This window comes from Vulpes lagopus, chromosome 2 (assembly GCF_018345385.1).
Source record: "Vulpes lagopus strain Blue_001 chromosome 2, ASM1834538v1, whole genome shotgun sequence".
Lineage (NCBI taxonomy): Eukaryota > Metazoa > Chordata > Mammalia > Carnivora > Canidae > Vulpes > Vulpes lagopus.
In genome coordinates this window covers 168,978,996-169,006,405 of record NC_054825.1, presented here as the reverse complement: position 1 = coordinate 169,006,405, position 27,410 = coordinate 168,978,996, and the positions used below count along the sequence as shown (strand labels likewise).

Sequence of the window (27,410 nt, the reverse complement as noted above, 5' to 3'; positions counted from 1 at the left end):
TGCACCTTTCATTGGACAACACAAGTGGTCCTGCCCCAGAGCCAAGATGGGGTGACATTTGCACCCACACCCACCACCACCCGGATGGAGGGGTGTGCGAGGTTCCTGCACTGAGGTTGAGCTGGGCACCACTGCTTCTACAGTCCTACATGGTGATTGCCTCTTGGTGCCAATGGGGTGGAGTTCTACCTGTGATTGGACCTTTGGTGTAGGGGTTGGAGATCTGAAGGACACCAAGTGGGCATGTGCCAGACCCCAGAAAGCTGAGCCTGAGCTGGTTTGGCCAAGATCTCCAGATATCCCATAGCCTAGGTGATTGGACCCATTTGCTTCCGGTGTAAAGCCTCCCTGAGCTTTGAACTCCAATGACTCAAGTTAACTTCCAGCTCTGACCCTAATGCTCTACAGTCTTGAGCAACTTAATCGCCCTCAGCTTTCCATTCCTTGTCTTTATCACTCCTGAGGGATCTTACAGAGGCCCTATATAGACAGGGCCTGACCAGCTCCTTTGTGTTGAGCATGGAAAAATCAAGAGTCCTGTATTGGGTGGGGGGTGAAGCTATAATCCCTCCCAGCTCAGCAGTCCATGCTGGAAGAGGTGCACTGAATAAGCAGCCTATCAGGTGCAAGGCACTGAATAAACCTCACTTGATAAACTAGGCAACCCTGTGAAGATGCCAAAAAGCACTTGTAGTTTGGTTATAGGGCAAGTCAGTCACAGATTCGGTGAGTTGCCTAGACACTACAACTAGGGGATGGCAAAGCAGGTACTTGAGCTTGGGCACTGTCTCCAGCACTGGGCCGAGCCACTGGGGTTCTTCCCTCCATAGGAAGGGAAATGGGGGAAAAAAGCTCAGAAGGTTACACTCCCAGGCATGGCCTCAGCTGGTCATTCCCTGTTTCCTTTGTCAACTGAGGATGAAGACATAAGAGTGGACATGACACAATGCAGCGAGTCCAAATGCCTGCTTGGCACCAGATGGCAGCGGTGCTGGGTAAGTGGCAGGTGGACTCCCCCCAAGCAGGCCCACGGGGCCTGAGGACCTGCTATCCAGCAGCTGCGCCCCTGCAGCCACTGGGGGGCGGTCGAGGGCCTGGAAACCAGTTCAGAAGAAGGAGGTGAATTCCTAGGGCTGCAGTTCTGTGCTGAGTTTCTAACTAGGTAGGGGGTCACAAGGAGAAGCTGAAGCCCAGAGGGGCTGTTGGCCTGCCACAGAGCAAGGATTGCAACTGAGCACCTGGGTCCCTTCCCTCCAGGGACCCAGGCCGCCAGGCCAGAGAAGAGTGACGATGTCCTAGGAGCTGCAACGACCTCACTGTCCAGGATACCTGGGTGGCTCAGAAGTTTAGCACCTGCCTTCGGCCCAGTATGTGATCCTGGAGTCCCAGGGTTGAGTCCCACATCAGGTTCCATGCATGGAGCATGCTTCTCTGCCTTTCTCTGTCTTTCAATAAATAAAATCATAAAAAAAAAAAAACCTCACTGTCCTACTCTTGCAGCCTCACAAGAAGGACAAGGGGGTTCCAGGGGGATTGTGCCCAGATTACAGGAGAAACCTAGGCCCAGACAACCAGTCAGTTGGCAGAGCTGAGATCCAAATACAGGAATCACAAACTTTTGGCCCATGCTCTACATGGGTGACAGTTGCACTTTTTAAAAAACTTATGAAATGCTTCAAGTATGCAGAACCGTTCCTATTCCTGTGAGAAAAACCCATGGACACACTACCCAGCTTAAAGAAGTAAAACAAGACCTAAGGGGATCCCTGGGTGGCTCAGCGGTTTGGTGCCTGCCTTTGGCCCAGGGCGTGATCCTGGAGCCCCCGGATCGAGTCCCGCATCGGGCTCCCGGCCTGGAGCCTGCTTCTCCCTCTGCCTGTGTCTCTGCCTCTCTCTGTGTCTATCATGAATAAATAAATAACATCTTTAAAAAATAAATAAAAATTAAAAAAAAATAAAACACCTAAAACCAAGATGGGCAAAGCCCTCTATCCCTCCCAGTCCCAGCCCTCCCTGCCCCCCCAGAAGGAGCCCCTCTCAGGAATTGGATGTCACTCCCCCGCACAGTTCACACCTCAAGTACAGGTGCACGTGTCCCTAACAGCACCCGATGTCGTTTCACCTTTTGGAAACAAGTCAACTGTTGCATACTACATGTTTTTTGTGATTTTCATGCTCTTTCTGAGATGCAGCCATGTTGACAAGTAGAGCTCAGCTTCTTCCTCTGCGGAGTGCTAGTCCATGGGCTGCCTACATCACAACGTGTGCATCCCATCCCGTCTCCCATACATGGACTCTGTTTCCACTTTTGCTACTAAAAATGTCCCTGCAGTAAAGTTTTTTCCTAAGTGTCTCCTTATATGTGAGCGTGATGGTCCCCCCACTGCTCACAAACATCTCAACAATCTCTTGTAATTCCCCACCCCCACTCCTCGGACTCAGTTTCCTTCCACATGACCTAAAATGATGCCCCCAGGTATGTGGGCACACGTAAGTGACTTTGAATCTCTGCTCCACCACTCCCAGGCTGTATGACACCAGGCAAGCAACGGCATCTCTCTGGGCCCGTTTTCTCTGTACAATGGGGCGGGGCCTACCTTGCCCACTTGCGGGGAGGCTGACTTGCCTCAAGAACCCTCCGTGGCTCTAACTTCCCAGGTGCTGGGAACATCATCTCATGTTACAACACCGGAGCTATTCTCATCCTCGTCTCTAAATGCTAAGGCTGGGGTGCCCAGCTGGCTCAGTCAGTAGAGCTGGTGACTCTTGACCTTGGGGTTGTGAGTTTGAGCCCCCCGTTGAGTGTAGAGATTACTTAAAAAAAAATTTTTTAAGACTTCATTTATTCATGAGAGACAGAGAGAGAGAGACACAGGCAGAGGGAGAAGCAGGCTCATGCAGGGAGCCCGACATGGGACTCAATCCGGGGACTCCAGGATCAGGCCATGGGTCAAGGGCAGGCACCAAACCGCCGAGCCATCCAGGCGTCCCACTTTAAAATTTATTTAAAAAAATTTTAATGCCAAGGCTCAGAACAGGAAGCCACCCCTAGTCATAGAGCTGGTCGACCTGCCTCATTTTTTTCCTCATGAGCATTAATAGTAACCACATTTTACTGAGCAGCTACTATGGGCTGGGCCCTGTGTTCAGAGCTTTGCTTGCACAACCCCTTTGAATCCTGGGTTCCAGCACCAAGAAGTGAGGACATGGAGGCTCAAGAGAGGAGATAAGCTTTGCCTACAGCCAGTGAGGAGCGGAGACCAGGCTCAGAAGCTCCGGGCCGGCAGATCACCAGCAGGCAAGAGACACCTCAGACTTTGGCTCCTTCAGGCTTCCTTCCCAGGGCTGGCCTGCGAGGAGCCAGGCCTCGACTGGTGTCTTTCCCCCACCCAGCAACCTCCCCTCAGGGGAATTGTGGCCACAGGTGCAGGGAGCGGTTTCTCTCCACTCCGGGCCTGAAGCACAGTGACAGGGGCTGCCCCCCCTCCTCCAGCCCACAGCTGAAGGGGCCCAGCCGTGGGGCCATTGGAGCCCATCTCCGGCAGGGCTGGGCAGGAAGTGGGGCGGGGTTTCGGGGCAGCCGAGGTGGAATCTGGTACCCCAGGACTGCTGCTCCCCAGACCAACCACCCCACTGGGAAAGATGCCTGGGGGTCCCGGACTCCTCCAAGCGCTGTGTGCCACCACCTTTCTCCTCTTCCTAATCTCTGCTGGTGGCCTGGGTACGTGGCTAACAGGCTGGTGCTGGGAGGTGGGGGCTGGTGGGGCGGGGAGGACTGAGGAGGCTGGAGAGAGGGCAGAGGCAGAGACGAAGGCACTGGGAGTGGAAGTGAAGAGCCAGCAGGTGTAGGGGGGTGCCGGGAAAGCCCCTAAAGAAACTGCATCCACCTGCTTGACCATCCTGAGCAGGCCGCAGGTCCGAGGGGAGGCTGCAGGGGACTCGGCAAAGTTGAAGGGGTGTCCACAGCCACATGGACGGAGAACAGGGCGACAGACGACTTCCCCACCCCCTCATCCCCACAGGTCAAAATAAGGAACTAAGGTTGCCCTTGACTGAGCTCCAGAGCTGGGGGCAGGAAGGGGACTTGGGGGTAGCACTCAGCTTCAGAGAGAAGAAACAGCTTTCTCCTTCTTTGCCTTGAATCTCCGTCACCCCACTGTGTAGGGAACCCCTTCTCAGTGCTGGGGAAGGGGGCTCCTCATCAAGACACTGCCCTCCTGGGGCTTCCTCCCCACTTCCACCCCATACAATGCCAGCTGGTGGGGCTGTGACTGTCCGGGTTACACACTGGGAGTGGGGCCGGGGATTGGCTCCCACACCCCTAAGGTTGCTGCTTCTTTCTCCACCTCTTCCTCCTCCTCTCTTCCTCACCTCCCACCTCCTCCCTCCAAAAGAAGCAGAGCCAGCCAGGTGGGTGGGCCGGCCTGGGGGACTGGGAGCTGGGGTTTCCCCAGCAGCCAACCACCTCGCTGAGGCCCTCCCCTAACCCCCACCCCCACCCTCCGTGCACCCAGTTGCCAACCTAACTCACTCCTGACCCCCAGGTCTACACACACAAGTTACAAAGAACAAGACGGGTTTGAGGTCACAGGGCAAGGTAGGCCCAAAGGCCTCTCTTGCTGCCCTGGTGATGCCAGGCAATCAACGCGTCCTCCTTGGGCCTTAGCTGTCCCACCTACAAAATGGGATAATGAGAGAACCTACCTCGAAGGGGTTAGTGAAGATTACACCAGATAAAGTGCCAGGTGCCAGGATGGGCTCGGGGCTGGGAAAGCGAGCCTGGAAGGCCTTCAGGAGGAGGAGGTGATGCCCAGACTGATCCTGGAGGTTGCTACCTGGTCCAGGGCACTCCTACTGCAAGGAAATCAAATATCCAAAGGCCACTGAGTTCTCTGGGGGCAAAGGACAGAGCGCAGGCAGGGAGGGAGGGTGGCAAGAGATGGCGCTGGTGAGGTGAGTGGGGACCCGCAGGGGTGTGTCACCACCCCAAGGTGTCTCACACTCCTCCTCAGGAGTGTCTTCAACACCCTCCACACATACACACACACAAGCGCCCAGGGGTGCTGCTGCTGCAGGGGCCAGAGCTGGGGCCCATCCACAGTCCCTGTCTCCTCCTCTCCACAGGCCCCGGGAGCCAGGCCCTGTGGGTGGACGGGGGCCCGCCATCGATGACAGTGAGCCTGGGGGAAACAGCCCGCCTCCAGTGCCTGCATAACCGCAGCAGGCTGTCCAGCAAGCTCAACATCACGTGGTGGCGCGTCCTCCAAGGCAACGCCACCTGGCCCGACATCTTCCTGAGCTCCGGCGAAGGCCCCAACGGCGAGCTGACCATCGACACTGTGAACAAGAGCCACATGGGCATGTACAGATGCCAGGTGGAGGAGAAAGATCTCAACCAAAAAGTCCTCAGCTCCCAGCAGTCCTGCGGCACCTACCTCCGCGTGCGCGGTGAGTGCCAGCCCCGGTGTGGCTCCCAGGCCACCCGGCCATGCTGCCCCATCTGCGCCACCACGATGGGGCCGCAGACATCAGAGGGTGGGGACAGGACTGGGAGGCCAGGAGGGTTGGGGCGGGGAGGTACCAGTGCTCTGAGCGGCACCCCCTCCTCCCAGAGCGGCTCCCCAGACCCTTCCTGGACATGGGAGAGGGTACCAAGAACAACATCATCACAGCCGAGGGCATCATCCTGCTGTTCTGTGCCGTGGTGCCTGGGACCCTGCTGCTGTTCAGGGTGAGCCCCCCGGTGGACCGGGACCCTCTGACGCTGAGGTCCCCTCCTAGCATGGGAGGGTGACAGCCCCATCCCAAGGCTGAGGGGCAAATGAATTAGCATCATGACAGGATTTTAAAGGGGGCAGGGGGGACTCAGCGGGTGGCTCAGCAGTTTAGCGTCTGCCTTTGGCTCAGGGCGTGATCCCAGCGTCCTGGGATTGAGTCCCACGTCAGGCTCCCTGCAAGGAGCCTACTTCTCCTTCTGCCTGTGTTTCTGCCTCTCTCTCTCTCTCTGTCTTTCATGAATAAATAAATAAAATCTTAAAAAAATAAATAAATAAAGGGGGCAGGGCCCAGAGGGGCCTCTTCACCCAGTCTCCCCTCAAGGTTGTCCTCATACCCCCCCAAGCCCCCCTCACCCAGCCATGGTGTCTCACTCTACCCCCCCTCCCAACCAGGAGCACAGGAGCCCTCCAGAGGTAGCCAGGGAAGAGGGGGGCTGGCTGTCCTCCTGGAGTCTCTGACCTGCACCAGCCCCGCCTTAGGCCACAGGACAGCCACTGCCATTTCTATGATAGTTGTGGCTCGTGCAAGAGCAGTGAGGCAGTAGAGACAGCCAGGGGGACATGGGCTTGGATCCAGAGACACCTGCCACTCACCCGCTATGTGGCTTTGGCCATACCTTACCTCCTCTGGTCAAGCACCTCTCAGCATCCAGGAGGTTCGGAAAACATCTTCTCCTCCCACCTCCCCTCACTGTGGCTCCCAATCCCTCCCTCCCAGAAACGATGGCAAAATATGAAGTTTGGGGTGGATGCCCAGGATGACTATGAAGATGAAAATCTTTATGAGGTGAGTGGGCAAGTGGGGACAGGTTAGGGGCGGGTGCGTTGGGGCTCTCATGGGGGTCCTTCCCGGGGTCATGTGGGGCCGTGGGTCTGGGCGTCAGGGTGCTGAGCCCCACCACCGTGTGTCCACGCCCAGGGCCTGAATCTGGATGACTGCTCCATGTACGAGGACATCTCCCGGGGCCTCCAGGGCACCTACCAGGACGTGGGAAGCCTCCACATTGGAGACGGGGATGTCCAGCTGGAGAAGCCGTGACCCTGCAGGGTGACCCTGTGGGCTGCCCTCTTCTGCTGTGTTGCCAGCTCTGGTGTCCCCCCACCCCTTCCTGTTCTCTTTTCATAATCTTTCCTGGAAGTGTCCTGACTCAACTTCTCCCTTGAGGGTGTCTGCTCTTCTTCCCTTTAGACTGTCCTCATCCCCTCCCCATGCCCCAATTCAGCACTCGTCCTGCTGCTTTTCCCAGCCACCGCCCCCCCAACACCCAGCGGGTAATGAGCCCTTAATCGCTGCCTCTAGGGGAGCTGATTGTAGAGCCTCGTTAGTGTCACCTCCCCCTCCCTGCTCTGTCATGGCCACTTAGTGATAATAAATCCTTCCCAACTGCAGACCTTGGCAGGAGTCATGGATCTCATGGGGATGCTCCCCTCTGGTGGGACCCAGGAGTCCAGGCCCCCAGCCCCCTTCTCTCTCAGACCCAGGATTCTGGGCCCGCAGCCCCTGCCCACTCCCCACAACGGAGGGCCAGGTAGCCAGTCTTAGCTGCTCTCTGAGAGAAATAGGAAGTATTTGGGGGAGGCTCTCACCCCAGGCTACGCCCCTGGGCAGGGAGGGGACACAGAAAGGAGCCAGGTGGCCACATTTATGTGCATTTCAGTCCCACGAAGAACACAGGGCCTGTAACAGGTTCTGGCTACAGCCAGGCACAGCAGTTCTCCGGGAATGGGCTTGTGGCAGGGGCGTCTGGACAGTCTGTGGCTTTCACCTGCGGATGGTGGGGCCCCCGGGGCGGGGGAGGTGCCATAGGCACAGGGATGCAGGGTTCCTGGGACAGGCGAGAGAGGCTGAGACAAGAGAGACAGTGAGGGACACCCAGAGCCAAGTGAAGAGAGGGACAATGAGGGGACAGGGAATCAGGGAGAGACAGAGATCCGGGGAAGAGAGAAAGCAGGAGACAGAGAAAGAAAAAAGGGTCCATAGAAGAGTGGTCCTGGAGAGGCTGAGCCCTGGGACTCCAGAGGAAGCAGTCGTTGGGGGGACGACCGAGGTGGCCATGTCTTCCCCCGGGGATGGGAAGACAGAGGAAGCGACGGTGGGGAGGGGCCGCGCGGAGAAGCAGGGCCCGGGAGCGGGAGGGAGGAAGCGCCGCGGACAGAAGTGCCGCACGGCGCGGCGGAGCCGGAGAGGCCCGAGGCGCCGGGCGGGGAGCGGACCGGGCTGCCCCCCCCTCCCCCCCCCAGGCGACGAGGACAGCCGCGGGGGCGAGAGCCCGACCCCAGCTCCGCGGACCGAGCGCCGACCGACCGCCGACCGACCGACCGACCGACGGACAAAGCCCGGGCGGGCCGGGAGGGGCCGGGCGGGGCCGGGCGGGGCGGGGCGGGGCGGGGCCGGGCGGGGCCGGCGGGTCCCCGGCCCGAGCGGGCAAAGGAGGGGCCGCGCGGGCGGCGAGAGAAGGGGAAGGAAGCGGAGGTGCCGGGCGGGCGCGGGGCGCGGGCAGGAAGCGGGGAGGGGCGGCGGGGCGGGGGCCTCCGGAAAAACGCCCCGACTTCCTGCCCCGCCAGAGCCAGGAAGCGGGAGCCGGGACGCAGGGCCCGGGATCGCTGAGCCCGACCTCGGGCGCCCCGCCGGCCACCTCCCCGCGAGGACTCCAGGTACACGGTCCCTGGCCCCGCCCGGCCTCCCGCCCCTTGGCCGCCGGGGGAAGTGGGGAGGAGGAGGGAGGGGGCCGGGGCGCTGCCGGCAGCGCAGGGGCCTCCTAGCGCCGCTCACAGCCTGCGGCCGCCCCTCCCTGAGCCTCAGTTTCCCCATCTGTCAAAGGGGGGCAAAGGGAAGGGAACTAATACCTGCCGAGTGCCCATAAGTGGGGATGAAGGGTGCGAGGCCGGAGTCGAGGCCTCCCAACTGTCCAGCAGAGGACGGATGATCACTCCCACTGTACGGGTGGGGAAACTGAGGCTCGGGGAGGGGAACCGGCTTGTCCCAGGCTACGCACACACACACCGTGGGGCCGAGTGGTGTTGGGATTTGAACTTGCAGGTGCTTTTCAAGCACCGTCCTCCCACCCCACATGCTTCAGGGCCGCCGAGAAAAGAAAAACGTCAATAACCACGCCGTAGGCCGCTGGGAATGAAGCTGAAAGTTGCAGAGCGCGTTTGAAAGCATTTCTGGAAAGCTCTTTGGCTGGGCCATTAATTACACCCTGAGAGATGGGCTGTAGGGAAGGGAGCTGGAGATCTTCCCCCATTGTACAGGTGGGAAGACTGAGGCTCGGAAAGAATTACTCTTTCCAGGTTACTTAGGCTCGCTGCAAGGTAACGCCGGAACCCAGTTTTGCTTCTCAGCCCGAGCGGAAAGCGTGCTGCCGGGGCGGTGGGGGTGCCGGGGAAATTAGCGTACGCCTTGGGAATTCGGCTGGTGAGGAAGTTAGGGAGTTAGGAGTCAGGAAGGCAACCCAGGTGGAGGGGGGAACCCAGTCCGAAGACTGAGGGCCAGGGGCGACCAGGAGACCGCGGATTGAGCCTGGACCCGGGAGCTGGAACCACTCTCCAGTCCGGCTGGGGGGCGGGGGCAGGGGGCGGGGCGCGGTAGAGTGACAGAGGCAGTCGAGATACGGAAACGCCAGCCCTCCAAGGCAGGCCAGAGCGGCCCTATCTGGCCAGCGTGGCGCAGCGGAGAGCTAGAGCGGCCGGCGGGAGGAGTAGAGTCGCCGGGGCCGGAGCCTGGCAGGAGCTGGGCTAGAGCGGCCGGCGGGAGGAGTGGAGCTGGAGGCAAAGGTAGACGCTGGGGCAGCTAGAGCGACTCGGCGGCGGGGGTGGGGGGACCCCGGAGCCGGCGCGCAGAGGCTTCGGTTGTGGAGGCTGCTGTGGATTTTCCTACGACCGGGAGCAGGTGAGGGACGCGGCCCCCGGCGGGCGTCAGACCCTGACTCCGCAGGTCGGCCGCATCATCCCTGGCCGTGCGCACCGCCACGTCCCCTGTAGAATTTGGGGCCCGTGTAGACCCGCCACGTCCCACGTAGCATTTAGGGGCTGGTGTAGATGCGCCACGTTCCATAGAAATTGCAAGGTCTGTAAGACCCCCCAGCTTCCTGCTAGCCCCCCGTGGAAACTCGGCTTCTTATAGATGCGGGGTCCCCATCTATAGGGTCAGTAGCACTCCCTAGAATCCTGGGCCCTGGGACCATCGCTTGCTCCTATAGAATTCTGGCCCCCCTTTAAGTCTCCAGAGCTCCTATAGACTGGCTGCTTTACACATGGAATCTTGATGCTGTGTGATCCTTAGCTCCGTGTAGACCCACCATGTGTCAGAATCTGGAGCCTTATACCTTCCAAGGGCACCTCATGGGCTTACCTGGACTACTCTGTATTTTAAGTTCTTCAAGGCTTCCGGAGGTTCTTGGGAACCAGGGTCATCCACTCAAGTGTCATAGATCAGAAACCTTGCATAGAATCCAGGCGCCCACGTAGTCCCCAATTGGTGCCTGCTTTGCTCTTGGATCCTCACCTCTTAAGAACCTTCTAAACCTTCCCTAACCACCACCACCCCAGAGTCCCCTCTGCTGGACCCTAGGCCTTTTCAGTTGCTTATAGATGCATCTGACAGCTTCAACCTATGATTACCCTTTGTGGCGCCCCCTCACCCTCTATCTCCTAAGCAGCCAGCCCCTGCCCCCCTTCCTTGCCAGAATGCTCTCTGAGCCCTAAGCCTCTGTGGAGCAGCCTGAGCAGCAACCTGCACTCCTGCCCAAGTCACAGTGCCCACATACTCCTGACTTTTCCAACACTATAAAGAGACCAGATGTGTTTCAGCTTTGGTTCAGATTTTAGTTTCCTAAAGGTTGGGGCGGGGGGTTCCCCATGCTCTGAAGCAGCACATTCTGGTTGTTAAAGTGCATAAACGCTGGGACCAGACTGCCAGGATTCAGAACCAGGTCTGCATCCTGGCTCTGTCCCTTGTCAGCTGTGCCTCGATTTCCTCTTCCGTAAAATGAAGATAGTTATAGAACTGACCTCCAGGGGTCATTTAGAGGATTAAATGAGCTAATACATGTAAAGCAGTAATGTTATGCCTGGTGTATGCTTAATGGCACTTAGGTTAAATGAGCTATTATTTTGTGTTTCCATGATGAGAAACGAAGGAGATAATCTGTGTCAAGTGCATGACATGGGACCCGTCTGGCACTGAGCATTTGCGCACATAACGTGTGTCCTCTCCTTTGCCCTTTGTGGAATCTCCCTGCCTCTTTTGAACCTTCCTGCCCACCCACCCCCCACCCCCTATGGGTTGAGCATGGTCCTTCCATGTGTGTGGTCATGTTTTCCAGCCAAGAAGTTGCAGCTGGTAGCCTGGTAAAGGTTTTCCACCTCAAAAGGGATTACGAGAATACTAATTGCATGGGTGCTTGTGGTTGTGAGCTTTAAGTGAGTTCATATGTGAGAAGCATTGGGGGCAATGCCTAGCACAATGTGCTAGTTAAGTTTAGCTTTTATAATAAATAATCACTTTGCTATTTTTTTTGTGTTGGTTTGCAAGTTTATTCACGTGAAGATTTAACAGTGCTCAAATCTTAAATTACCCACACTCAAAGTTGGACAGATACACCGTATGGAAGAGAATAAAAATGTGGTGTGCTCTGGGGAACCCGTGGGATGACACTTGGACACTCCAGAAAGCATCATTGTTTCATGATCGTAATCAAAATTGTAGCCACCATTTATTGAGTGTTAGGGAGGAGGCCTCTGGAGGAGGCAGGAGGGTGAGTCTCCAGTGACCAGGGTTATAAATAGCTTTGGACTGTGGGGGAGCTCCCCCACCCCACTCGTCCACCCCACCCCGACTCCACAGCTCCTTCCCGCCTGACACGGGCTCGAGTGGCATTAGTCAGACTAATTAAGGATACAGAAGATGGTGGTGGGAAGATGCAGGGGGAAGCAGAGACTCTACGGGAGACAAAATGGGAAAACCAGCAAGAGATGGGAGAGCGAGAGAGATGAGAGACAGCACGTGACACAGTGACTCACAAGGACTCAGAGAGGTGGCCGCAGAACCAGATGTGGGAAGAAGACAGGCAGAGACACCGGCTGAGGGGAAAGATACTTACAGAAGCAGGGTTAGGGCGAGGTGGCTAAGGGGGAGGGGAAGCAGAGATGGTGGGAAAGTGAGACTGGTCTGAAGGGAGGAGGGGGGGAGACGGAGAAGAGAGGCAAAGACCTGAGGCATGTTCAAGGGACGGCCCGGCCAGAGAGCTGGCGGGACAGATGGATACAGGGTGAGGGAGGCAGACACACCTGGGGCTGAGCTAGCTGAGGACTGTCCCTTGCTTTCTGGGATTGGAAGCTGGGGAAGATGCCAGGTCCCCGAGGGAAAGAAACTTAGGGTCTGGGGAAAGGAGGTTCAGATTTTTGTTTTCTTATGTGGAGAGGGTTGGGGGTTGGGGGATTTGCCATTAGATTTCCTGTCACAGGAAGTGGGGCTGGTGGGTTCAGAGGCAACATCCGGCCCCAGGCCTGTCAGGTTAAGGAGAGCCCCCCCACACCCCACTTATCTCCTTTCTACCTTTCCTTTAACCTTCCCATCTCTATTAGCCTCCAGGCCCTGCCTCCCTAGGATCAATCCTACAGTGCCTCCTCCCTCAGACGGAGGGGTCCAGGCCCCCAGCCCCTCCTCCCTCAGACCCAGGGGTCCTGCCTCCAGCACCCCCCCCTCAGACCTCCAGCCCCCTCCTCCCCCAGACCCAGGAGTTTAGGCCCCAGCCCCTCCTCCCTCAGACCCAGGGATCCAGGCCCCCAGCCCCCTCCTCCCTCAGACCCAGGGATCCAGGCCCCCAGCCCCCTCCTCCCTCAGACCCAGGGGTCTAGGCCCCAGCCCCTCCTCCCTCAGACCCAGGGATCCAGGCCCTCAGCCCCCTCCTCCCTCAGACCCAGGGGTCCAGGCCCCCCAGCCCCCTCCTCCCTTAGACCCAGGGGTCCAGGCCCCCAGCCCCCTCCTCCCTCAGACCCAGGGATCCAGGCCCCCAGCCCCGTCCTCCCTCAGACCCAGGGGTCTAGGTCCCCCCCAGCCTTCTCCTCCCTTAGACCCAGGGATCCAGGCCTTCAGCCCCCTCCTCCCTCAGACCCAGGAGTCCAGGCCCCCCAGCCCCCTCCTCCCTTAGACCCAGGGATCCAGGCCCTCAGCCCCCTCCTCCTTCAGACCCAGGGGTCTAGGCCCCCAGCCCCCTCCTCCCTCAGACCCCCAGTCCAGGCCCCCTCCCTCCACCTTCCTCAGAACCAGGGGTCCAGGCCCCCAGTCCTTCCTCTATTACGGACCTCAAATTATAGGCTCTCCTGGCCAGAGCTCTCTTATGGACCCAGGCTCCTGGGCCTCCACCCCCCCCCCCCCACCAGGGCTCCCTGTCCTTGGGCTCCCCCGCCCTGACTGGCCTCTGAAGGGCTCTTTGTCGCCACACAGAGGCCCCATTGAGCTGCAGAGGCTGGGATTGGCGGGGAGGCTGTTTACTCACCTTCACACCTGGGCCAGGAATCTGTGAGTAACCTCCCTGTGCCGCTGCCTCCTGCCCCCCCTAACCATCGCCCCTCCTCTTCCCCAGCCCTGTGGAGCCCATGGAGGCAGACAACGTTGCCCGAGGGCTGGTGAGTGGAGAGAGCCTGGGAGGGGGAGGGGACTGGGGGGCTGCGAGGTGGGTTTGCACCCTGAGCTGAAGCCATATCACCTCTTCCACAGACACCAGGACCACCGCGGCCTGGCCTGGTGCCAGTCAGCATCATTGGGGCTGAGGACGAGGATTTTGAGAATGAGCTGGAGACGGTGAGGGGGAGATGGGGTGGAAAAGCTTCTGTCCCAGTCTCCCTCGTCCCAGCCCTCAAGTCCCACCCTCAGTGTCCCCTCCCTCCTTAGGTCCATGTTGGATGCTGCTTCCTGCCTCCTCTTACTTCCCCATTCCTCTTTCTGTTATCTGGGTACCACCATCCTCATCCCCTACTACTTCATCCTCGATGCCCCATTATGACACAGACTCCCACCCTTGGGTGCTCTAACCTTGGTTTTTATCACCACCCTCCTTAATTACAGCACAGATCCCTCCTCTGTCTCCTAATGCCTGTCCTCATCGCCCACCATTACCACATTAAATCTCATCCACCTTCCCTAACACCAGCCCTGGCCACCACCATGACCGCATAGACACCTCTGCCAGAAAGGGGAAGGGTCGACCCCCATGTCCCTCCTCTGCTCCCCGCTCTCTCACCCCCATCTCCACCCTCAGAACACAGAGGAGCAAAACAGCCAGTTCCAGAGCCTGGAGCAGGTGAAGCGGCGGCCTGCCCACCTCATGGCCCTCTTGCAGCACGTCGCCCTGCAGTTTGAACCAGGACCTCTGGTGAGGGCAGGGCTGGGTGGGCAGAGGGAGGGGTTCGGTTGGGTTGGGTCAGGCCTCAGTACTCAGCGACATAGACAATTGAAGACAAAGGAGGGTCCAGAATCAGATCCAGAACACACAGCGCAAGATCTAGAAATAGAGAGCCAGAATGCTAGCCATGTGGCCTCTGACAAGATTGCAGGTTCCCCGCGTAAATCTCAGTGAGCAGGGAGTGCAGATGGGAGAGTCCACACGGCAGGGTCACGCAGAGAGCAACGGAGAATCCAGAAGCTGGCAGAGAACATGCCCCCCACCGCCCTTCCCTGCCTGTGACTGGGTCACCTGTCAATGACAGCGCCTTCTCCCACTGGTCCCGGAAGTGGAACCTCCTCTGTGGCCTCAGCAGCCGCCACCAGTCATTAATTCAGGGCCAGTGCGTGGGAGGAAGCCACTGGCCTTCCCAGGTCTAGGTAGCACGCCAGGCCCTGGCCCAGAAACGAGGAACGCCTGCAAGCAGCCCACAAGGCAGAGCGAACATAACTCCTGACCCACAGACAGCAGGCAGAAATTACCTGGGCCACGGCGGGTGCAGGACCGTGCTGTCCGGAAGCACCTGCAGAGTCTAGGGAGCCCAGCAGGTGACTTAGGAAGGAAGAGGCCACTGCGCGGGCTGGAGTGGGGTGCTCTGTGGACAAGGAGCTCATCCGAAGAAGAACCCAAGAACACCCTACAACTGGTGCATAGCCCAGAGCACTGGCCTGGCACGTAGCCCAGGGATGGCGCTTCCTGCCGTGTCCTCTGCCAGATGTGGCAACAGGCCTGACAAGGGTCAGGGGCTTGGCCGAGGTGACCCCGATGGCCCCCAGCTTTGGAATCTCTCCTGTGGCCCCCTCACCTCATCAGCTAGGAAACCGTTCGCCTCTCGTGGAGTTTTGTCGTGGAGTCTGGGGCTGTGCCGAGGTTTGTTCTAAGTGTTTACAGCAGAGAATTAGAGTCCTGCGCCCACCAGGCTGAGTCCTTAGCACACAGACCATGTCACTTACCTGTCGAAAGAGGCCAGGAGCCAAGGCAGGTTGGAGTTTGCAGTGCATTGCCGGCATCACCCAGCATGGGGCTGACACGGAGGCAAGCTCAGGGAGTGAGTGGTGAATGAGCGAGCCCCACTCGTCCACCTGTTTATTTACCCAGCCCCCACTGCACTGGGGCACAGATGAGTCGGAACCTCACATGTGTGTGCTCACACACACAAAAAAACCTTCACATTGCTCACGGTATTTCTAGGCTGTCTAGATTCTCTTTTTTTATTTTTATTTTTCTGCTGATAGAAGCTTCTTTGCTTTTTTTTTTTTTTTTGTATACTTTTTTATTGGAGTTCAATTTGCCAACATATAGCATAACACCCAATGCTCATCCTGCCAAGTTGCCCCCCTCAGTGCCCGTCACCCATCACCCCAACCGCCCCCCCTTTCCACCACCCCTTGGCTGCCTAGATTCTAATCCCTGCTTTGCCACTAACTAGCTGTGTGACCTTGGGCAAGCTTCTTGAGCTCAGTTTTCTCATCTGTAACATGGGATGATGATAGTGCCTATGATTGACCAGGTTAATGTGGGTAAAGCGTGTAGAACAGCATCTGGTGCAGGCCTAGCTTTTTTAACAGTAGCTGGCGGTGGCGGTGGTAGCGATGGTGGTGGTAGCCCTCTTAGTGTAGCAGGTGACAGCAGGAGACGGAACCACAGCCATTTCACAGGATAGAAAATGAGCAAATGCTCCCAGTGGTCACAGGGAGGCCAGGAGAGGCAAGGGCCGGGGTGTGGGGTGGAGATTAGGGAACGCTTCCCAGAGGATGTGAGCCTCAGGCTTTTCAAGGGAAAGCGTGGTGTGGGAAGGGGGTGGAGAGGACAGGTGACGCTCTGTCCCCTCAGCTCTGCTGCCTGCACGCGGACATGCTGAGTTCCCTGGGCCCCAAGGAGGCCAAGAAGGCCTTCCTCGACTTCTGCCATTGCTTCCTGGACAAGACGGCGGTGAGAGACACCTTCAAGGGGCCCCAGTCGCCCCACTCCTTGGTCCTGGGGAGACTCTGCCCACCTGGCCCTCCCTCCACTGCTCCCTCCCCTCAGACCAACCATTCCCAGCTGCGGCCCCAAGAGCCCATCACTGCCCAGTCCTCCCCTTCACTCCATTCTCTGTCCCAAGCAGGTTTTGCGGGTGCTAGTCCCTCCCGCCGTCGCCTTTGAACTTGGTAAGGAGAGGGAAGGGGACTGTGGGTGAGGGAGACTGGTGAGGGAGAGGTCTCTGGCAGGGGTCAGCTGTCCCCGAGGGCGCCAGGGCGGGAGGTCACACTCTTCTGCTCATGCGGTCACACTCTCCTGCTCATGCAGACAGCACAGATTCCTTCCCCCCTGGCCATAGCGGCCCAAGGAAGTGTGGCCCAAGGAAGTGTGGCTGTCGCAATCCAAGGGTAGGTGGAACTGGCCCCCAGCCCCCTGCCTGTGTCCCCGCAGACCGCACGCGGCCCGAGGTCATCTCCGAGGACTTGCAGCGGCAGTTTGTACAGGAGGTAGTGCAGAGCCAGCAGGCAGCTGTTAGCCGGCTGCTGGAGGACTTCCGCTCCAAGCGGCTCATGGGCATGACACCCTGGGAGCAGGACCTGACCCAGCTGGAGGCCTGGGTTGGGCGGGACCGTGCCAACTTTGAGGCCCGGGAGCGGCACCTGGCTGAACGGCTGCTGGCCCACCTGGAGGAGATGCAGTGAGTGGGGCCTGCCCCTCCCCAGCCCGTTCCCTGCAGCGTCAGGGTTCATTCCTTAACATTTGGGCTCTGCCTCTGACTTCTGGGTTTCCCCAGCCCTGGCATTTTAATTTGCCTGGTTTTGTGTTGTCTGTTCTTGGTTTTGGGGAACGCTCCCAGTTTCTAGGTCTTTCCGCGGTCTTGTGTTTGGGCCTGGTGCTTGGGTCCTGTCGCTGCAGCTCCGAGCTGCCTCACGAGAGACACTCCTCCCTACTGTGATCCTCCTTCTCTGTAGCCTTGGTATTCTTCCTCTCTGCCTCTCCTTGCTCCTGTCCATGCTTCTAAGGGGACAGCAACCCGGACATTTGTGCTTAAAGGACAGGGACCCAGGCTTAGCAAGTTTGTCATAAACTTCTTTCTTATTTTTGCAGACACACCATCTCTAACGATGAGGAAAAGAGGTGATGATGGAAGCAGAGAGGACAGCAGGAGAGGCATTTAGTCCCCTGGGCCCTGGGGAGGAGGATTGGGGATCAGGGTCCTGGGCACGGAACAACATCCTGGTCCTGTCCTCTGGAGCCCTCTCCCCCTTCCTCAGACACTCAGCTGGAAGTGGTTGTGGGGTTGTGGGGGGAGCAAATGAGGAGGGGAAGGCTCAGGAACAGCAGTGTCCCTGCAGCCATAGGCGTGTGTGCGTCCACGCACGTGTTGGGGCCCTCACCGTCCCCTCCCCACAGTGCCGCTGTGGTCAACGCCATCAGCCTGTACATGCGCCACCTTGGGGTGCGGACCAAGAGCGGAGACAAGAAGTCAGGGATGAATTTCTTCCGCAAAAAGGTGCCTCCCTGATCCCCCAAATCTGGCCCCTTTCTCCCCGAGAGACCCTCAGGGAGTCCCGTGACTTGCCCCTGGGGTCTGATTCTGCTTTGTTGGGTCTCAGAGATGCTTAGCTCCCTCTCTGCTCTCCCTACTTCCCTCAGGTGATGGGGAATCGGCGGTCAGATGAGCCAACCAAGACCAAAAAAGGCCTGAGCATCTTCCTAGACCCTGCTCGCTGGAACCGGGGAGAGCCTCAGGGTGAGGTGCCCCACCTCAGGACCCCTGCCCCATGACTTCCCCACACAACCCCCGCCTCATGGTCCCATCTCTTGTTTCAGCCTCGGATTTCCGACACCTCAAAGTCGAGACTGATGGTAATGGTCCTACCTGAAGCCCGGGGTGGCAGTGGGGGGCGGGGGGCTGGAGATTGGGGGGGCTAGGGGTGGGGGGGAGGGGACAGGGTGTGCTCCTGGGTGGAGGGGAGGATGGGGCTGGGCACAGGCTGCTGTGGATTAGAGCAGCTGGGCTCTCATTTCCCCCTGTTCCCTGGATGTCTCCCTAGCTGAGAAACCAGGCCTTACGGAAAGGAAGGGAGGCCTGGGGGTGCCCTCCCGGGACCGGAATGTTGGGGCTCCTGGGCAGGATGTCCCTGGAGTTTCTCTGCACCCTCTGCCCGGGGACAGCCCTGACCGGGAACCAGGTGAGTTTCTTGTCCCCCATCCCCACCCCAGAGAGACTACCCCTCAGTTCTCCACTTGTCCCTCCCTGTTCCTGGTCACCAGTATTATTATTTTATTTTTTCAAAGATTTTATTTCTTTATCATCAGAGACACAGAGAGAGAGGTATAGACATAGGCAGAGGGAGAAGCAGGCTCCCTGTGGAGACCCTGATGCGGGACTCGATCCCAGGACCCCAGGATCACACCCTGAGCTGAAGGCAGATGCTCAACCACTGAGCCACCCAGCTGTCCTGCGGTCACCAGTATTATTAATAACCACCCCCCTTCCCTCAGTTCATCCATTCCACGGCTTTCCTCAAGCTTGAGTCTCTATCCTGGTGATGCATAGTGCACCTCCTTGGACTACATTTCCCATCCGCCCCCACGGCGTCATTTGCCAGAACCCTCTCTGAGTACATTGTCAGTCACCCCATGGATCTGAGACAGCAGCTTGGCCAACCCTGGCCTTGGTTCAAGTCCCAGCTCTGCGGCTTACTTGGGTTATATCTTGGAAGCCCTGCCTGAGCCTCAGTCTTCTCATTCCTAAATGGGGTCTACCCTCTTCCTGCAAGTCCTGGCTTAGGTTGGGAGAAGGAAGGGACGTGGAGGCATCACCCAGAGCACCCAGTCTGCCCTGGTTCCGTGGCTTCTTCACCCCCTGGCCCCAGCTGCCCACGGCCATGTGCTCTGAGGCCTTTCCATCAGTTCATCCCCCACCCAAGTGCCAGGCAGCTGCTGGTGTCAGCCAGGCACTGGATGGCTTTAGCCCCCGTCCCCCATTCCCTGGGAGGAAATGGAGGCCCCAGAGTATGGGTCTTGCCCCTGGGCCCCGGCAGCCAGCCCTGCTCTCCCTCCTCATCCCCACAGGTGTTGACACCCCGCCAGAGCTGGGGGACCCACCCCCCCAGGGCCCGGCCAGCCTGGAGCCCCCGGGGCCCTCGGAGAGCACCGAGGAGGGTCCTGACACAGAGAGGTGCCCAGGGCTGGGTGCGGGCGGTGGGGTGCGGGTACTGGGTGCAGAAATGGGCTTGTCAGGCTGGGGAGGCGCGTGCCGGGGGTCGCGCTGCCATTTGCTCCTGCTGTCCCTGAGCCATCTCCACTCTGCCTTCCTCCTCCCTCTGTCCATTTTCTGCCTCTTTCCATCCTCCACTTTTCCTTTTCTCATTTTCTCTTCCCTCTTCCTCCTCCTGCACTCTTGGCGCCCTTCTTCACCCCTCCAGGTTTCCATCCCCTCCCCTCCTCTTCTGAGCCACTGCCCTGCCCTGCGCCTTGCTCCTGCCTCCTGGTGCCCTATCCTCCATCCCCCACCCTCTGTGCTCCAAGCCCGGGGGCCCTGTCCTCCTCACAGTTGGGGGGCAGGCTCTGCCCCCTGCCTGTCCTTGTGCCGCAGCTTTGGGGGCCCTTTGGGGGGGGCGGGGGAGGTGAGTTGGGTTCCATTTGGGTCCTTCTCTGACCCTGTGCCCCTCTCTCCCCAGAAGGTGGAAGAGGTGGGTGCCTGGGCCCTGGGTGGGGGGAGGGCTAGCCCCTCCCCCCATTTCTCCCAGCCCCTCCCCTCTCCCCATGGGCCACCCCCTCCCCTTCACCCTGCAAGGGGTGGGTGGGGACATCACCCTCCCAGCAGAAGAGCTAAGTATTGAAATCTCCTTACCTCCCTGCTCTGCGCCCCCAAGCCCCCAACCCCGTTGCCTCAGGGAAGGGAGGGGTCAGTCCTGTGCTCCATACTGGGTTTCCCTCCCCACCCCCAACAAGACTCCCTGTCCCTCCTGACCACCCCCACTGCCCCAGCACCCCGAAATCCCACAGCTCCTTCTGACTCTCTCCTCTCTTCTGTTGCATGTTTGATCTCTGTCCTGGTCTCCCCTACCCTGGTCCCCCGTCTGTCCCCCGTCCTGGTCTCTCCCTGTCTGTCCTTGACCTGGTATCTCCCCACCTGTGTCCCGGACCTGGTATCTCCCGGTCTCTGTCCCTCTCCTGGTCTCTCCTCAACTGTCCCTGTCTTGGTCTCTCCCCGTCTCTGTCCCTGTCTTCTGTCTTGGTCTCTGTCTTGGTCTCTCCCTGTCTCTGTCCTTGTCTTGGTCTCTGTCCCTGTCTCTGTCCTGGCCTCTGCCTGACTCTGTCCTTGGCCTCGGGGTCCAGGCTGTCGGGGCGTCTGGGGCGCTCGGAGAGCCTGCGGGTGAGTGACCGCCGCCGGCCTTCCCGGGGCAGCCTCGGGGCTAAGGGCCGGGGTGGGGGCCGCTCCCGGAGTGACGTGGACATGGACCCCAGCTCTGCCACGGCCGTGCTTGGCCCTGCCCGACGAGCCACGTAGGTCATTCCTCCCCCACCTACTGAGGCAGCCTGGAGAGTCAGGAGGATGGTGGGGGAGGGGTTGTTGCCAGATTACAGGGAACTGGGTATTGGATGCTAAGGTCACTGAGGCCACAGGAGAGGGATGGGACTCTTCTTTCTAGAGATTTGGGGACTGCTCTCCAGCATAGGCTACTTTGGAGGTGTCCAATGCCAAGGCCATGGGATTAGGGGGATGGGGTCGACACTAGGAATGGAAGTCTCCTTCCTGGGATGCCCCAAGCTGGGGCCCTAACAAGGCCTCTGTCTCACAGCCCTGAGCCTGGAGACGAAGGGGACCCTGGGCGGTCAGGACTAGAGCTGGAACCAGAAGAGCCCCCTGGCTGGCGGGAGCTCATCCCCCCAGGCACCCTGCACAGCCTGCCTAAGAGCCAGGTGAAGCGGCAGGAGGTCATCAGCGGTGAGTACCACCCACCGCAGCCCACTGTGGCCAGGGACACCACCCACCCAGTGCTGGCAGAGACAGGGAGCTGTCCATCCCGGGCAGAACTTGAAGGCAGCCAGTTTCCACCGAGGGCCATTTGTTATGTAAACTGTAGAACAGCAACTCACAGAACTGGAACGTGGCTGTCAGTGTCAAAGTGACATTCCCCGCGAATTTTTCATAGTGTAGGGCAATGCTGGTAAGAGCTGGAAAGGGTATATAAAGTTGTATTTCTAGCGTAAATCTTTGTTACCTTATTTGGGTAGTAATAGTCCCTGCCTCAAAAAACTGTCATGAAGCTGAGGTGATTCATGCAAGGCGTTTAGCACGCTCACTGTAGGGCCGGGTAAGAACATTCCAGTGAAACTGTTCTTACTGTGATCTTAACCATTCAGGGGCAAAAAGAGTCCCACGGGAACAAGTTTCGGAAGATAATGAATATATTATCAGTGCTTGCCTCTGGGCGGGTGGATGATGGAAGTATTGTTTCTGCCTTGATTCTCGTCTGTGATTTCAAATTGTGTGTGTGGAGGCCGTTTGGCCAAAGTAGGACACTTTTTTTGGAAGCTGTGGTTTGGGAGTTTATTTACAAGTTGTTTAATAGTAAGAAGGGCACTCATTCGGAATTGTCAGGGCAGTGGGTGAATACTTTTTGTGTCGGATCCTTCTAAGGATACGAGCAAAATAAAACAGTGTTATCTGGTAGAATTTTCTGGAATGATGAAAACATGCAATATCTGTGCTGTCCAGCGTGGTTACCACCAGCCGCGTAACAGCCATTGAGCACTTGAAATGTGACAATTACGACTGACAACTGAATTTTGTATTTCGTTTCGATTAAAATCTGAAGGCCTGTATGTGGTTAGGGGCTACCGTAGCAGACAGCACAGCCATTTCTCTGATCAGAAAAATATTTGTAACACAGAATTGTGCATTTGTCTCCAAGCACTCCTGGGGCCCCTGAAACCCAGGCATGTTCCCTCTGGGTGTGTGGGGGGAAATCCCTGGATCCAAGGCTATCAACATGTGTGTAAAGGGTATCATTATTCCAGAAACCAAGGCCGGGAGACTTGCTGGACGCTAAACACACTTGCAGGCTTGCTGGTGGTGGTGCAGCCAACTCATCCCACTTTGCCTGGGACTCTCCCAGTTGAGCACTGAAAATCCCATGTTCCGAGAAAGACCTCGGTGCCAGGCACACAGGGACTGTTGGTCACCCCAGCCGACGGCTGCAGCCAAGGAAAACCGGCAATAGGTTAAGGAATCCTTAGTGGCTATCTCAGGGCTGAACGATTCCATCCAGAGAGAGCCATCCCTGTCCCCCATCCCCAGCCTGCCTCTGAGACTGCACCCCATCGTTTGCACCCTCCGCAACCATGCTTTCTGCTCGGTGGCCTCACAGAGCTACTGGTGACAGAGGCTGCCCATGTGCGCATGCTCCGGGTGCTGCATGACCTCTTCTACCAGCCCATGTTGGAAGGGAACTTCTTCTCCATGGAGGATCTACAGAACATCTTCCCCAGCCTGGACGAGCTCATCGAGGTGCATTGTGAGTGCAGGGCCATGGCCCACCGTGTACCCCACCACGGGCTCCCTCCTCCAGGCTTTTGGCGGCTCAACCTGGAGCCTAGCACCTTCTCCTTGAGTGCCTGCTATGGGCAGCTTCTTTTTTAGCCCTGGGGCAGCCCCAGACCCCCCAGAGCTCACATTCCAGGGGGCACATCAACAAGCTCATGGCACTGGGGTGGGGGTCGCGGGAACAGCCCATTGGCCCCAAGGATCTGACAGGCACACTTGCAGCCCAGCCTCTGCCACCTGCTGGTTAGTTCTACAGACAACCTCGTGGGCCCTGATGGAACACCCCCTTCCCTCACGCTCTCCACAGCCCTGTTCCTCGATCGACTGATGAAGCGGAGGCAGGATAGTGGCTGCCTCATTGAGGAGATCGGAGATGTACTGCTGGCCCGGGTGAGGGCGCCCAGCCCCTGCCCCACCTCAGGTCCCCTCCTCCCAGCCAGGGACCTGGAATCCAGGCCCCCGAAGGCCAGGTGTCAAGCCCCTCCCCGATCAAGACCCAGGGGTCTGGGCCCCTCACCCTGTCCTCCTGTCTAGGCTGCTATTCCCATGTGAGGCCATGCTCTTCCCAATCCCACCTGAGACACCCTCCCTGGCCTGAATCTCGCTGTAGTTTGATGATGCCGAAGGCAAATGGTTCCAGAAAATCTCCTCCCGCTTCTGCAGCCGCCAGTCATTTGCCTTAGAGCAGCTCAAAGCCAAGCAGCGCAAGGATCCTCGGTTCTGTGCCTTTGTGCAGGTAAGGGGGAGGTCTGGGCCCCGGCGTCCCAGGGGAGGAAGGGGCTGGTGTCACAGTCCCAGAGGCGGGCTGTATGGGCCACCTCAGCACCGCTCTGCCCCCAGGAGGCCGAGAGCCGCCCACGGTGCCGCCGCCTGCAGCTGAAGGATATGATCCCCACGGAGATGCAGCGTCTGACCAAGTACCCCCTGCTCCTGCAGAGCATTGGGCAGAACACAGGTGCCAGCCCCCAGAGCTGCTGGGCCCCGGCTCTCCCATCTCTAACCGTGGCTGTGGGAGCAGGAGCTTCCTCGTTGGGGTTTCACCAGGGCTGGTTTCTCCTTTGCCACAGAAGAGCCAGCAGAACGGGAGAAAGTGGAACTGGCAGCTGAGTGCTGCCGGGAAATTCTGCACCATGTTAACCAAGCCGTGCGTGACATGGAGGACCTGCTGGTAAGTGCTGCCGAAATCCTGGGCCCAGGCTGATGGGCGTCCACATGCGGAGATTGGCGGGCCCTTGTCTTGTCTACCTTGGGGCCACTTCTCTGGAGGTCAGGCCCGGTCCTCGGCGTGTCCCCCTCAGGGTCACTGTGGGTCAGGCCCGGCCCTCGGCGTGTCCCCTGACTCTCCCTTCCCTGCCCCAGCGGCTCAAGGATTATCAGAAGCGCCTGGATTTGTCCCTCCTGCGGCAGAGCAGCGACCCCATGCTAAGCGAGTTCAAGGTGACCCCTGCCTGCCCTGACCTCCCCTCCTCTCCCTGGCCTCCGCCTGCCCTCGGCCAGCCCTGACCCTCCTGCCCAGGGAATCTCTGATAATGCACCCAGGGAGTGAGAGCCACCCCTTCGCCCTGAACCCCCTCATTCTCTGCGGCTTGCCCATCCTGACCCCTGCCTACAGTCCTGCCCCCACGGTCAGCCCCACCCGGCCCCACCCTCGCCTATGCCGACCATGACTCCTTCCTGCCTCCAGAACCTGGACATCACCAAAAAGAAGCTGATCTACGAGGGTCCGCTGACGTGGCGGCTGACGAAGGACAAGGCTGTAGGTGAGCGCTGGGCAGTGAGTGGAGCCTGGGGGTGGGATGCTGGGGGTGGGGTGGCTACTGAGCACAGGCCTTGCTCTGCAGAGGTACACGTGCTGCTGCTGGATGACCTGCTGCTGCTGCTCCAGCGCCAGGACGATCGGCTGCTGCTCAAGTCCCACAGCCGGACGCTGACACCCACACCCGACGGCAAGACCATGCTGCGGCCGGTGCTGCGACTCACCTCCGCCATAACCCGCGAGGTGGCTACCGGTAAGGCCCTGCCCAGTGGCCCCAGGGGCTTCCCCTGCCCATGACCCTTCCAAACGCACACTGGCACCGGGAGGCGGCTGCAGAGGCGGAGGAGTGGGAAAATGTGAGAGGGGCCCTGGAGCTGGGTACGGCCCCCCGGCCGGGAGGCTTGTGGATCTTAGGATAGGAGATGGGCAACCCCCCAGGGGTTTGCCCAGAGGAGCAGCCAACCCTGACCTTAGGGAAGCAGGGATGGAGGCTGGAGCCCAGTGAGGAGGGGCTTGCAGACATGCTGCCAGGAGGCCACACCAGTGGCTCTGGGGTTTTTTTAGGGAGAGCCAGACTGGGAACCTGCTGACTGATGGATTAGGGGGTGAGAGGGTGAGAGGGAAGCCTCTGGAGGATGCATGAGAGGGATGGGGTGAGCTGGGGGAGCCTAAGGCCACCACCATGGGGCTGCCTCAGCTCAGGGGAAGTGCACACCGGGGTGACCCTGGCTCTGAGCCCCCTCTCCCTCCCCTTGCAGATCACAAAGCTTTCTATGTCCTTTTTACCTGGGACCAGGAGGCCCAGATATATGAGCTGGTGGCCCAGACGGTGTCGGAACGGAAGAAGTGAGGGGGGTCTGGGTTCTAAACTCGGGTGGAAGAGGAAGCCCAGGCTCCTGGGGCTCTGGGGGCAGGCCAGGGGTGGGAGGCCCTGGCACAGGATCTGGGGACTCTGACTGCCTGCCCTGGGGGCTGACCTGTCTCCCCAGCTGGTGTTCCCTCATCACTGAAACTGCTGGATCCTTGAAGGTCCCTGCCCCCGCCTCTCGCCCCAAACCCCGGCCCAGCCCAAGCAGGTGAGGGAGGACATCGGAGGGCTGAGGGGCCAGGGGAGTGTGTGTTTCCAGAACCTGAGCTCTGGCCCTGTGTCTGTGTACGGGTGTGTGTGCAGGTGTGTGCCACTCCACCACAGCTCATCTGGCCCCTGTCCAGGCTCCCCGTGTATCCCATCTCCCAGCTTCAACTTCTGTTTCTGTCTCTGGACAATCCCCCCCACCACCCCATCTCCTTCTGCTGTCCTGCTGCTGCCTCTTGGGGCTGGGGGGGGGGTCACCCAGTATTTCCTACCCACAGCACCCGAGAACCCCTGCTCAGCAGCTCAGAGAATGGCAATGGTGGTGGCCGAGAGATGCCCCCAGCTGACGGTGAGCCTTTGAGGGGGTGCAGAGTGGGGGCAGGGTGTCCCCAGGAGGCCAGGCAGGAACTGAGCACTCTGTCCGCTCCCCTACCTGCCAGGCCAGACGGAGAGAATCCTCAGCACCCTCCTGCCCTACTGCAGGCCCCGCCCTGAGGGCCAGCTTGCTGCCAAGGCCCTTGAGAAAGGTAGGTTGGCACTGCTCACGAGGGGCTGCTACTCCCCTCCTGCCCCGGCCCTGCGCGAACCAGGTCTGCACCCGCCTGCACCCTCGTGGCCCTGACCCCTCTTCTCCTGCAGCCTTTGGCCCTCCCTTGATGCCCTCCATCCTCCACGCCCCCCCCCACCTCTCCTCTGCACCCCCTTCCCATCCCCCAGCCCTACCTTCAACCTGGCTCCCACCTTCCTCTCCCGGTCCCCTGCAGCACCCCCCCCCTTCCAGCCCTGCTTCTCACTCTGTCCCCTTGTCCCTGCCAGTGCTGTCCCTGAAGCAGCTCCTGTTTCCCTCGGAGGAAGACAGTGGGGCAGGGCCTCCCCAGGAAGGGGATGGGGTCCCTGGGGGTGGCCCCCTGAGCCCGACACAGACCCACACCCAGGAAATTCGGGAAAAGCTGCTCAGCCTGGAGGAGACCATGAAACAGCTGGAGGTGGTGGCCTGGGAGAGAGGGGCAGGGCAGAGGGGAGGATGGGGCTGATTTGGAAGACGGACCCCTTTCATGGAGGACTCCCCCACCAGGAGGTGGAGGAGGAATTTTGTCACCTGCGACTCCTCCTGTCTCAGCTTGGGGAGAACAGCACCCCCCAGCCTGGGTGTACATGAGGCTCCTTGGGCCAGGCAGGTAAGAACCAGAAGGCCCTAAGCTCTGCCCGGAGGGGAGGGACTGGAGTGGGCATCTCAGGGGCTCCCTTCACAGCCCCAGAGTGCTCCCTCCCTCCCTCTTAGCCTCTCTGCATCTCAGGGTTCCACCTCCTAGTCTCTCTCCTCCTTTGGCTCTTCTGTGCCCTCTCTGGTCCTCCCCCTCTCCTCCTCCTCCCTCCCCCCCTTCCCTGTTTCTCTTCATCTCTCCCCATCTCCTTTCTCCTACATCCCCCAGGCCTTTTGCAAGACTGAGGGCCACCCGCCGCCACCGCACAGCACAGCTGCCGCAGCATCTCCAACCCCAAGGGTCCGAGGAGAGGGAACCGGGCTGCCAGGGGGGCCATGCCTGGGGGGGCCCAGCTGGGATCACTGCCTCCCCCAACTTCCCATTGGCCTTGGCCTTCTCTCTCTCCTGCCTTCTGCTTGGGGGACTCAGGGCTTCATTCTGGCAGGGGGGAACCACAGTGACCCTCTCCCATTCCCCAGGCCATCTCAGTATTGCCTGGGGGGGGCACCCCTCCATTCCCCACCCCCAAGTGCCTTTGCTCTGTTTTTATACCCTGAATTGGAGGTTTATTTTTTAATATATATTATCTAAGGAGAGGTCTGTGTTTGTGAGGTTGGGGTAAGGGC

General features: G+C 59.3%; 2 protein-coding genes across 8 annotated transcripts; both read left to right on the top strand.

The window, feature by feature from the left end:
- The first annotated feature begins 3,564 nt into the window (after window positions 1-3,564).
- Window positions 3,565-7,164, top strand: CD79A (CD79a molecule). Its single transcript, XM_041744592.1, has 5 exons — window positions 3,565-3,721; window positions 5,125-5,448; window positions 5,613-5,731; window positions 6,496-6,564; window positions 6,697-7,164. Exons 1-5 carry the CDS (start codon window positions 3,643-3,645, stop codon window positions 6,814-6,816), a joined length of 711 nt encoding a protein of 236 aa, XP_041600526.1. The 5' UTR covers window positions 3,565-3,642; the 3' UTR covers window positions 6,817-7,164.
- A 1,042-nt stretch (window positions 7,165-8,206) lies between these two features.
- ARHGEF1 (Rho guanine nucleotide exchange factor 1) lies at window positions 8,207-27,380 on the top strand. Of its 7 annotated transcripts, none has more exons than XM_041744822.1 (32): window positions 8,207-8,250; window positions 8,343-8,432; window positions 13,367-13,409; window positions 13,501-13,584; window positions 14,042-14,155; window positions 16,058-16,156; window positions 16,332-16,374; window positions 16,637-16,883; window positions 17,294-17,323; window positions 17,600-17,699; window positions 17,843-17,939; window positions 18,020-18,055; window positions 18,244-18,381; window positions 19,268-19,373; window positions 19,876-19,887; window positions 20,537-20,704; window positions 21,001-21,146; window positions 22,573-22,719; window positions 23,056-23,138; window positions 23,359-23,484; window positions 23,589-23,703; window positions 23,816-23,916; window positions 24,108-24,185; window positions 24,433-24,508; window positions 24,590-24,757; window positions 25,263-25,350; window positions 25,494-25,580; window positions 25,858-25,928; window positions 26,020-26,106; window positions 26,396-26,565; window positions 26,655-26,757; window positions 27,013-27,380. In XM_041744822.1, the coding sequence occupies exons 3-31, from the start codon at window positions 13,380-13,382 to the stop codon at window positions 26,736-26,738; spliced, it is 2,931 nt and encodes a 976-aa protein (XP_041600756.1). In that variant the 5' UTR covers window positions 8,207-8,250; window positions 8,343-8,432; window positions 13,367-13,379; the 3' UTR covers window positions 26,739-26,757; window positions 27,013-27,380. The 7 variants fall into 7 exon arrangements, with proteins under 7 accessions (XP_041600756.1, XP_041600763.1, XP_041600760.1 ...); XM_041744823.1 differs by having other exon boundaries at window positions 8,219-8,250; window positions 13,228-13,409; XM_041744825.1 differs by lacking the exons at window positions 8,207-8,250; window positions 8,343-8,432 and adding an exon at window positions 8,688-9,669.
- Window positions 27,381-27,410: the final 30 nt, after the last annotated feature.

Bases quoted from the DNA above. Each gene is read 5' to 3' on its own strand.
- CD79A (XM_041744592.1), top strand. From the start codon at position 3,643: ATGCCTGGGGGTCCCGGACTCCTCCAAGCGCTGTGTGCCACCACCTTT. The intron at 3,722-5,124 runs GTACGTGGCTAA...TCCTCTCCACAG, and splicing joins AATCTCTGCTGGTGGCCTGG to GCCCCGGGAGCCAGGCCCTG. The intron at 6,565-6,696 runs GTGAGTGGGCAA...GTCCACGCCCAG, and splicing joins AAGATGAAAATCTTTATGAG to GGCCTGAATCTGGATGACTG.
- ARHGEF1 (XM_041744822.1), top strand. From the start codon at position 13,380: ATGGAGGCAGACAACGTTGCCCGAGGGCTG. The intron at 16,157-16,331 runs GTGAGAGACACC...TGTCCCAAGCAG, and splicing joins GCTTCCTGGACAAGACGGCG to GTTTTGCGGGTGCTAGTCCC. The intron at 21,147-22,572 runs GTGAGTACCACC...GTGGCCTCACAG, and splicing joins GCGGCAGGAGGTCATCAGCG to AGCTACTGGTGACAGAGGCT.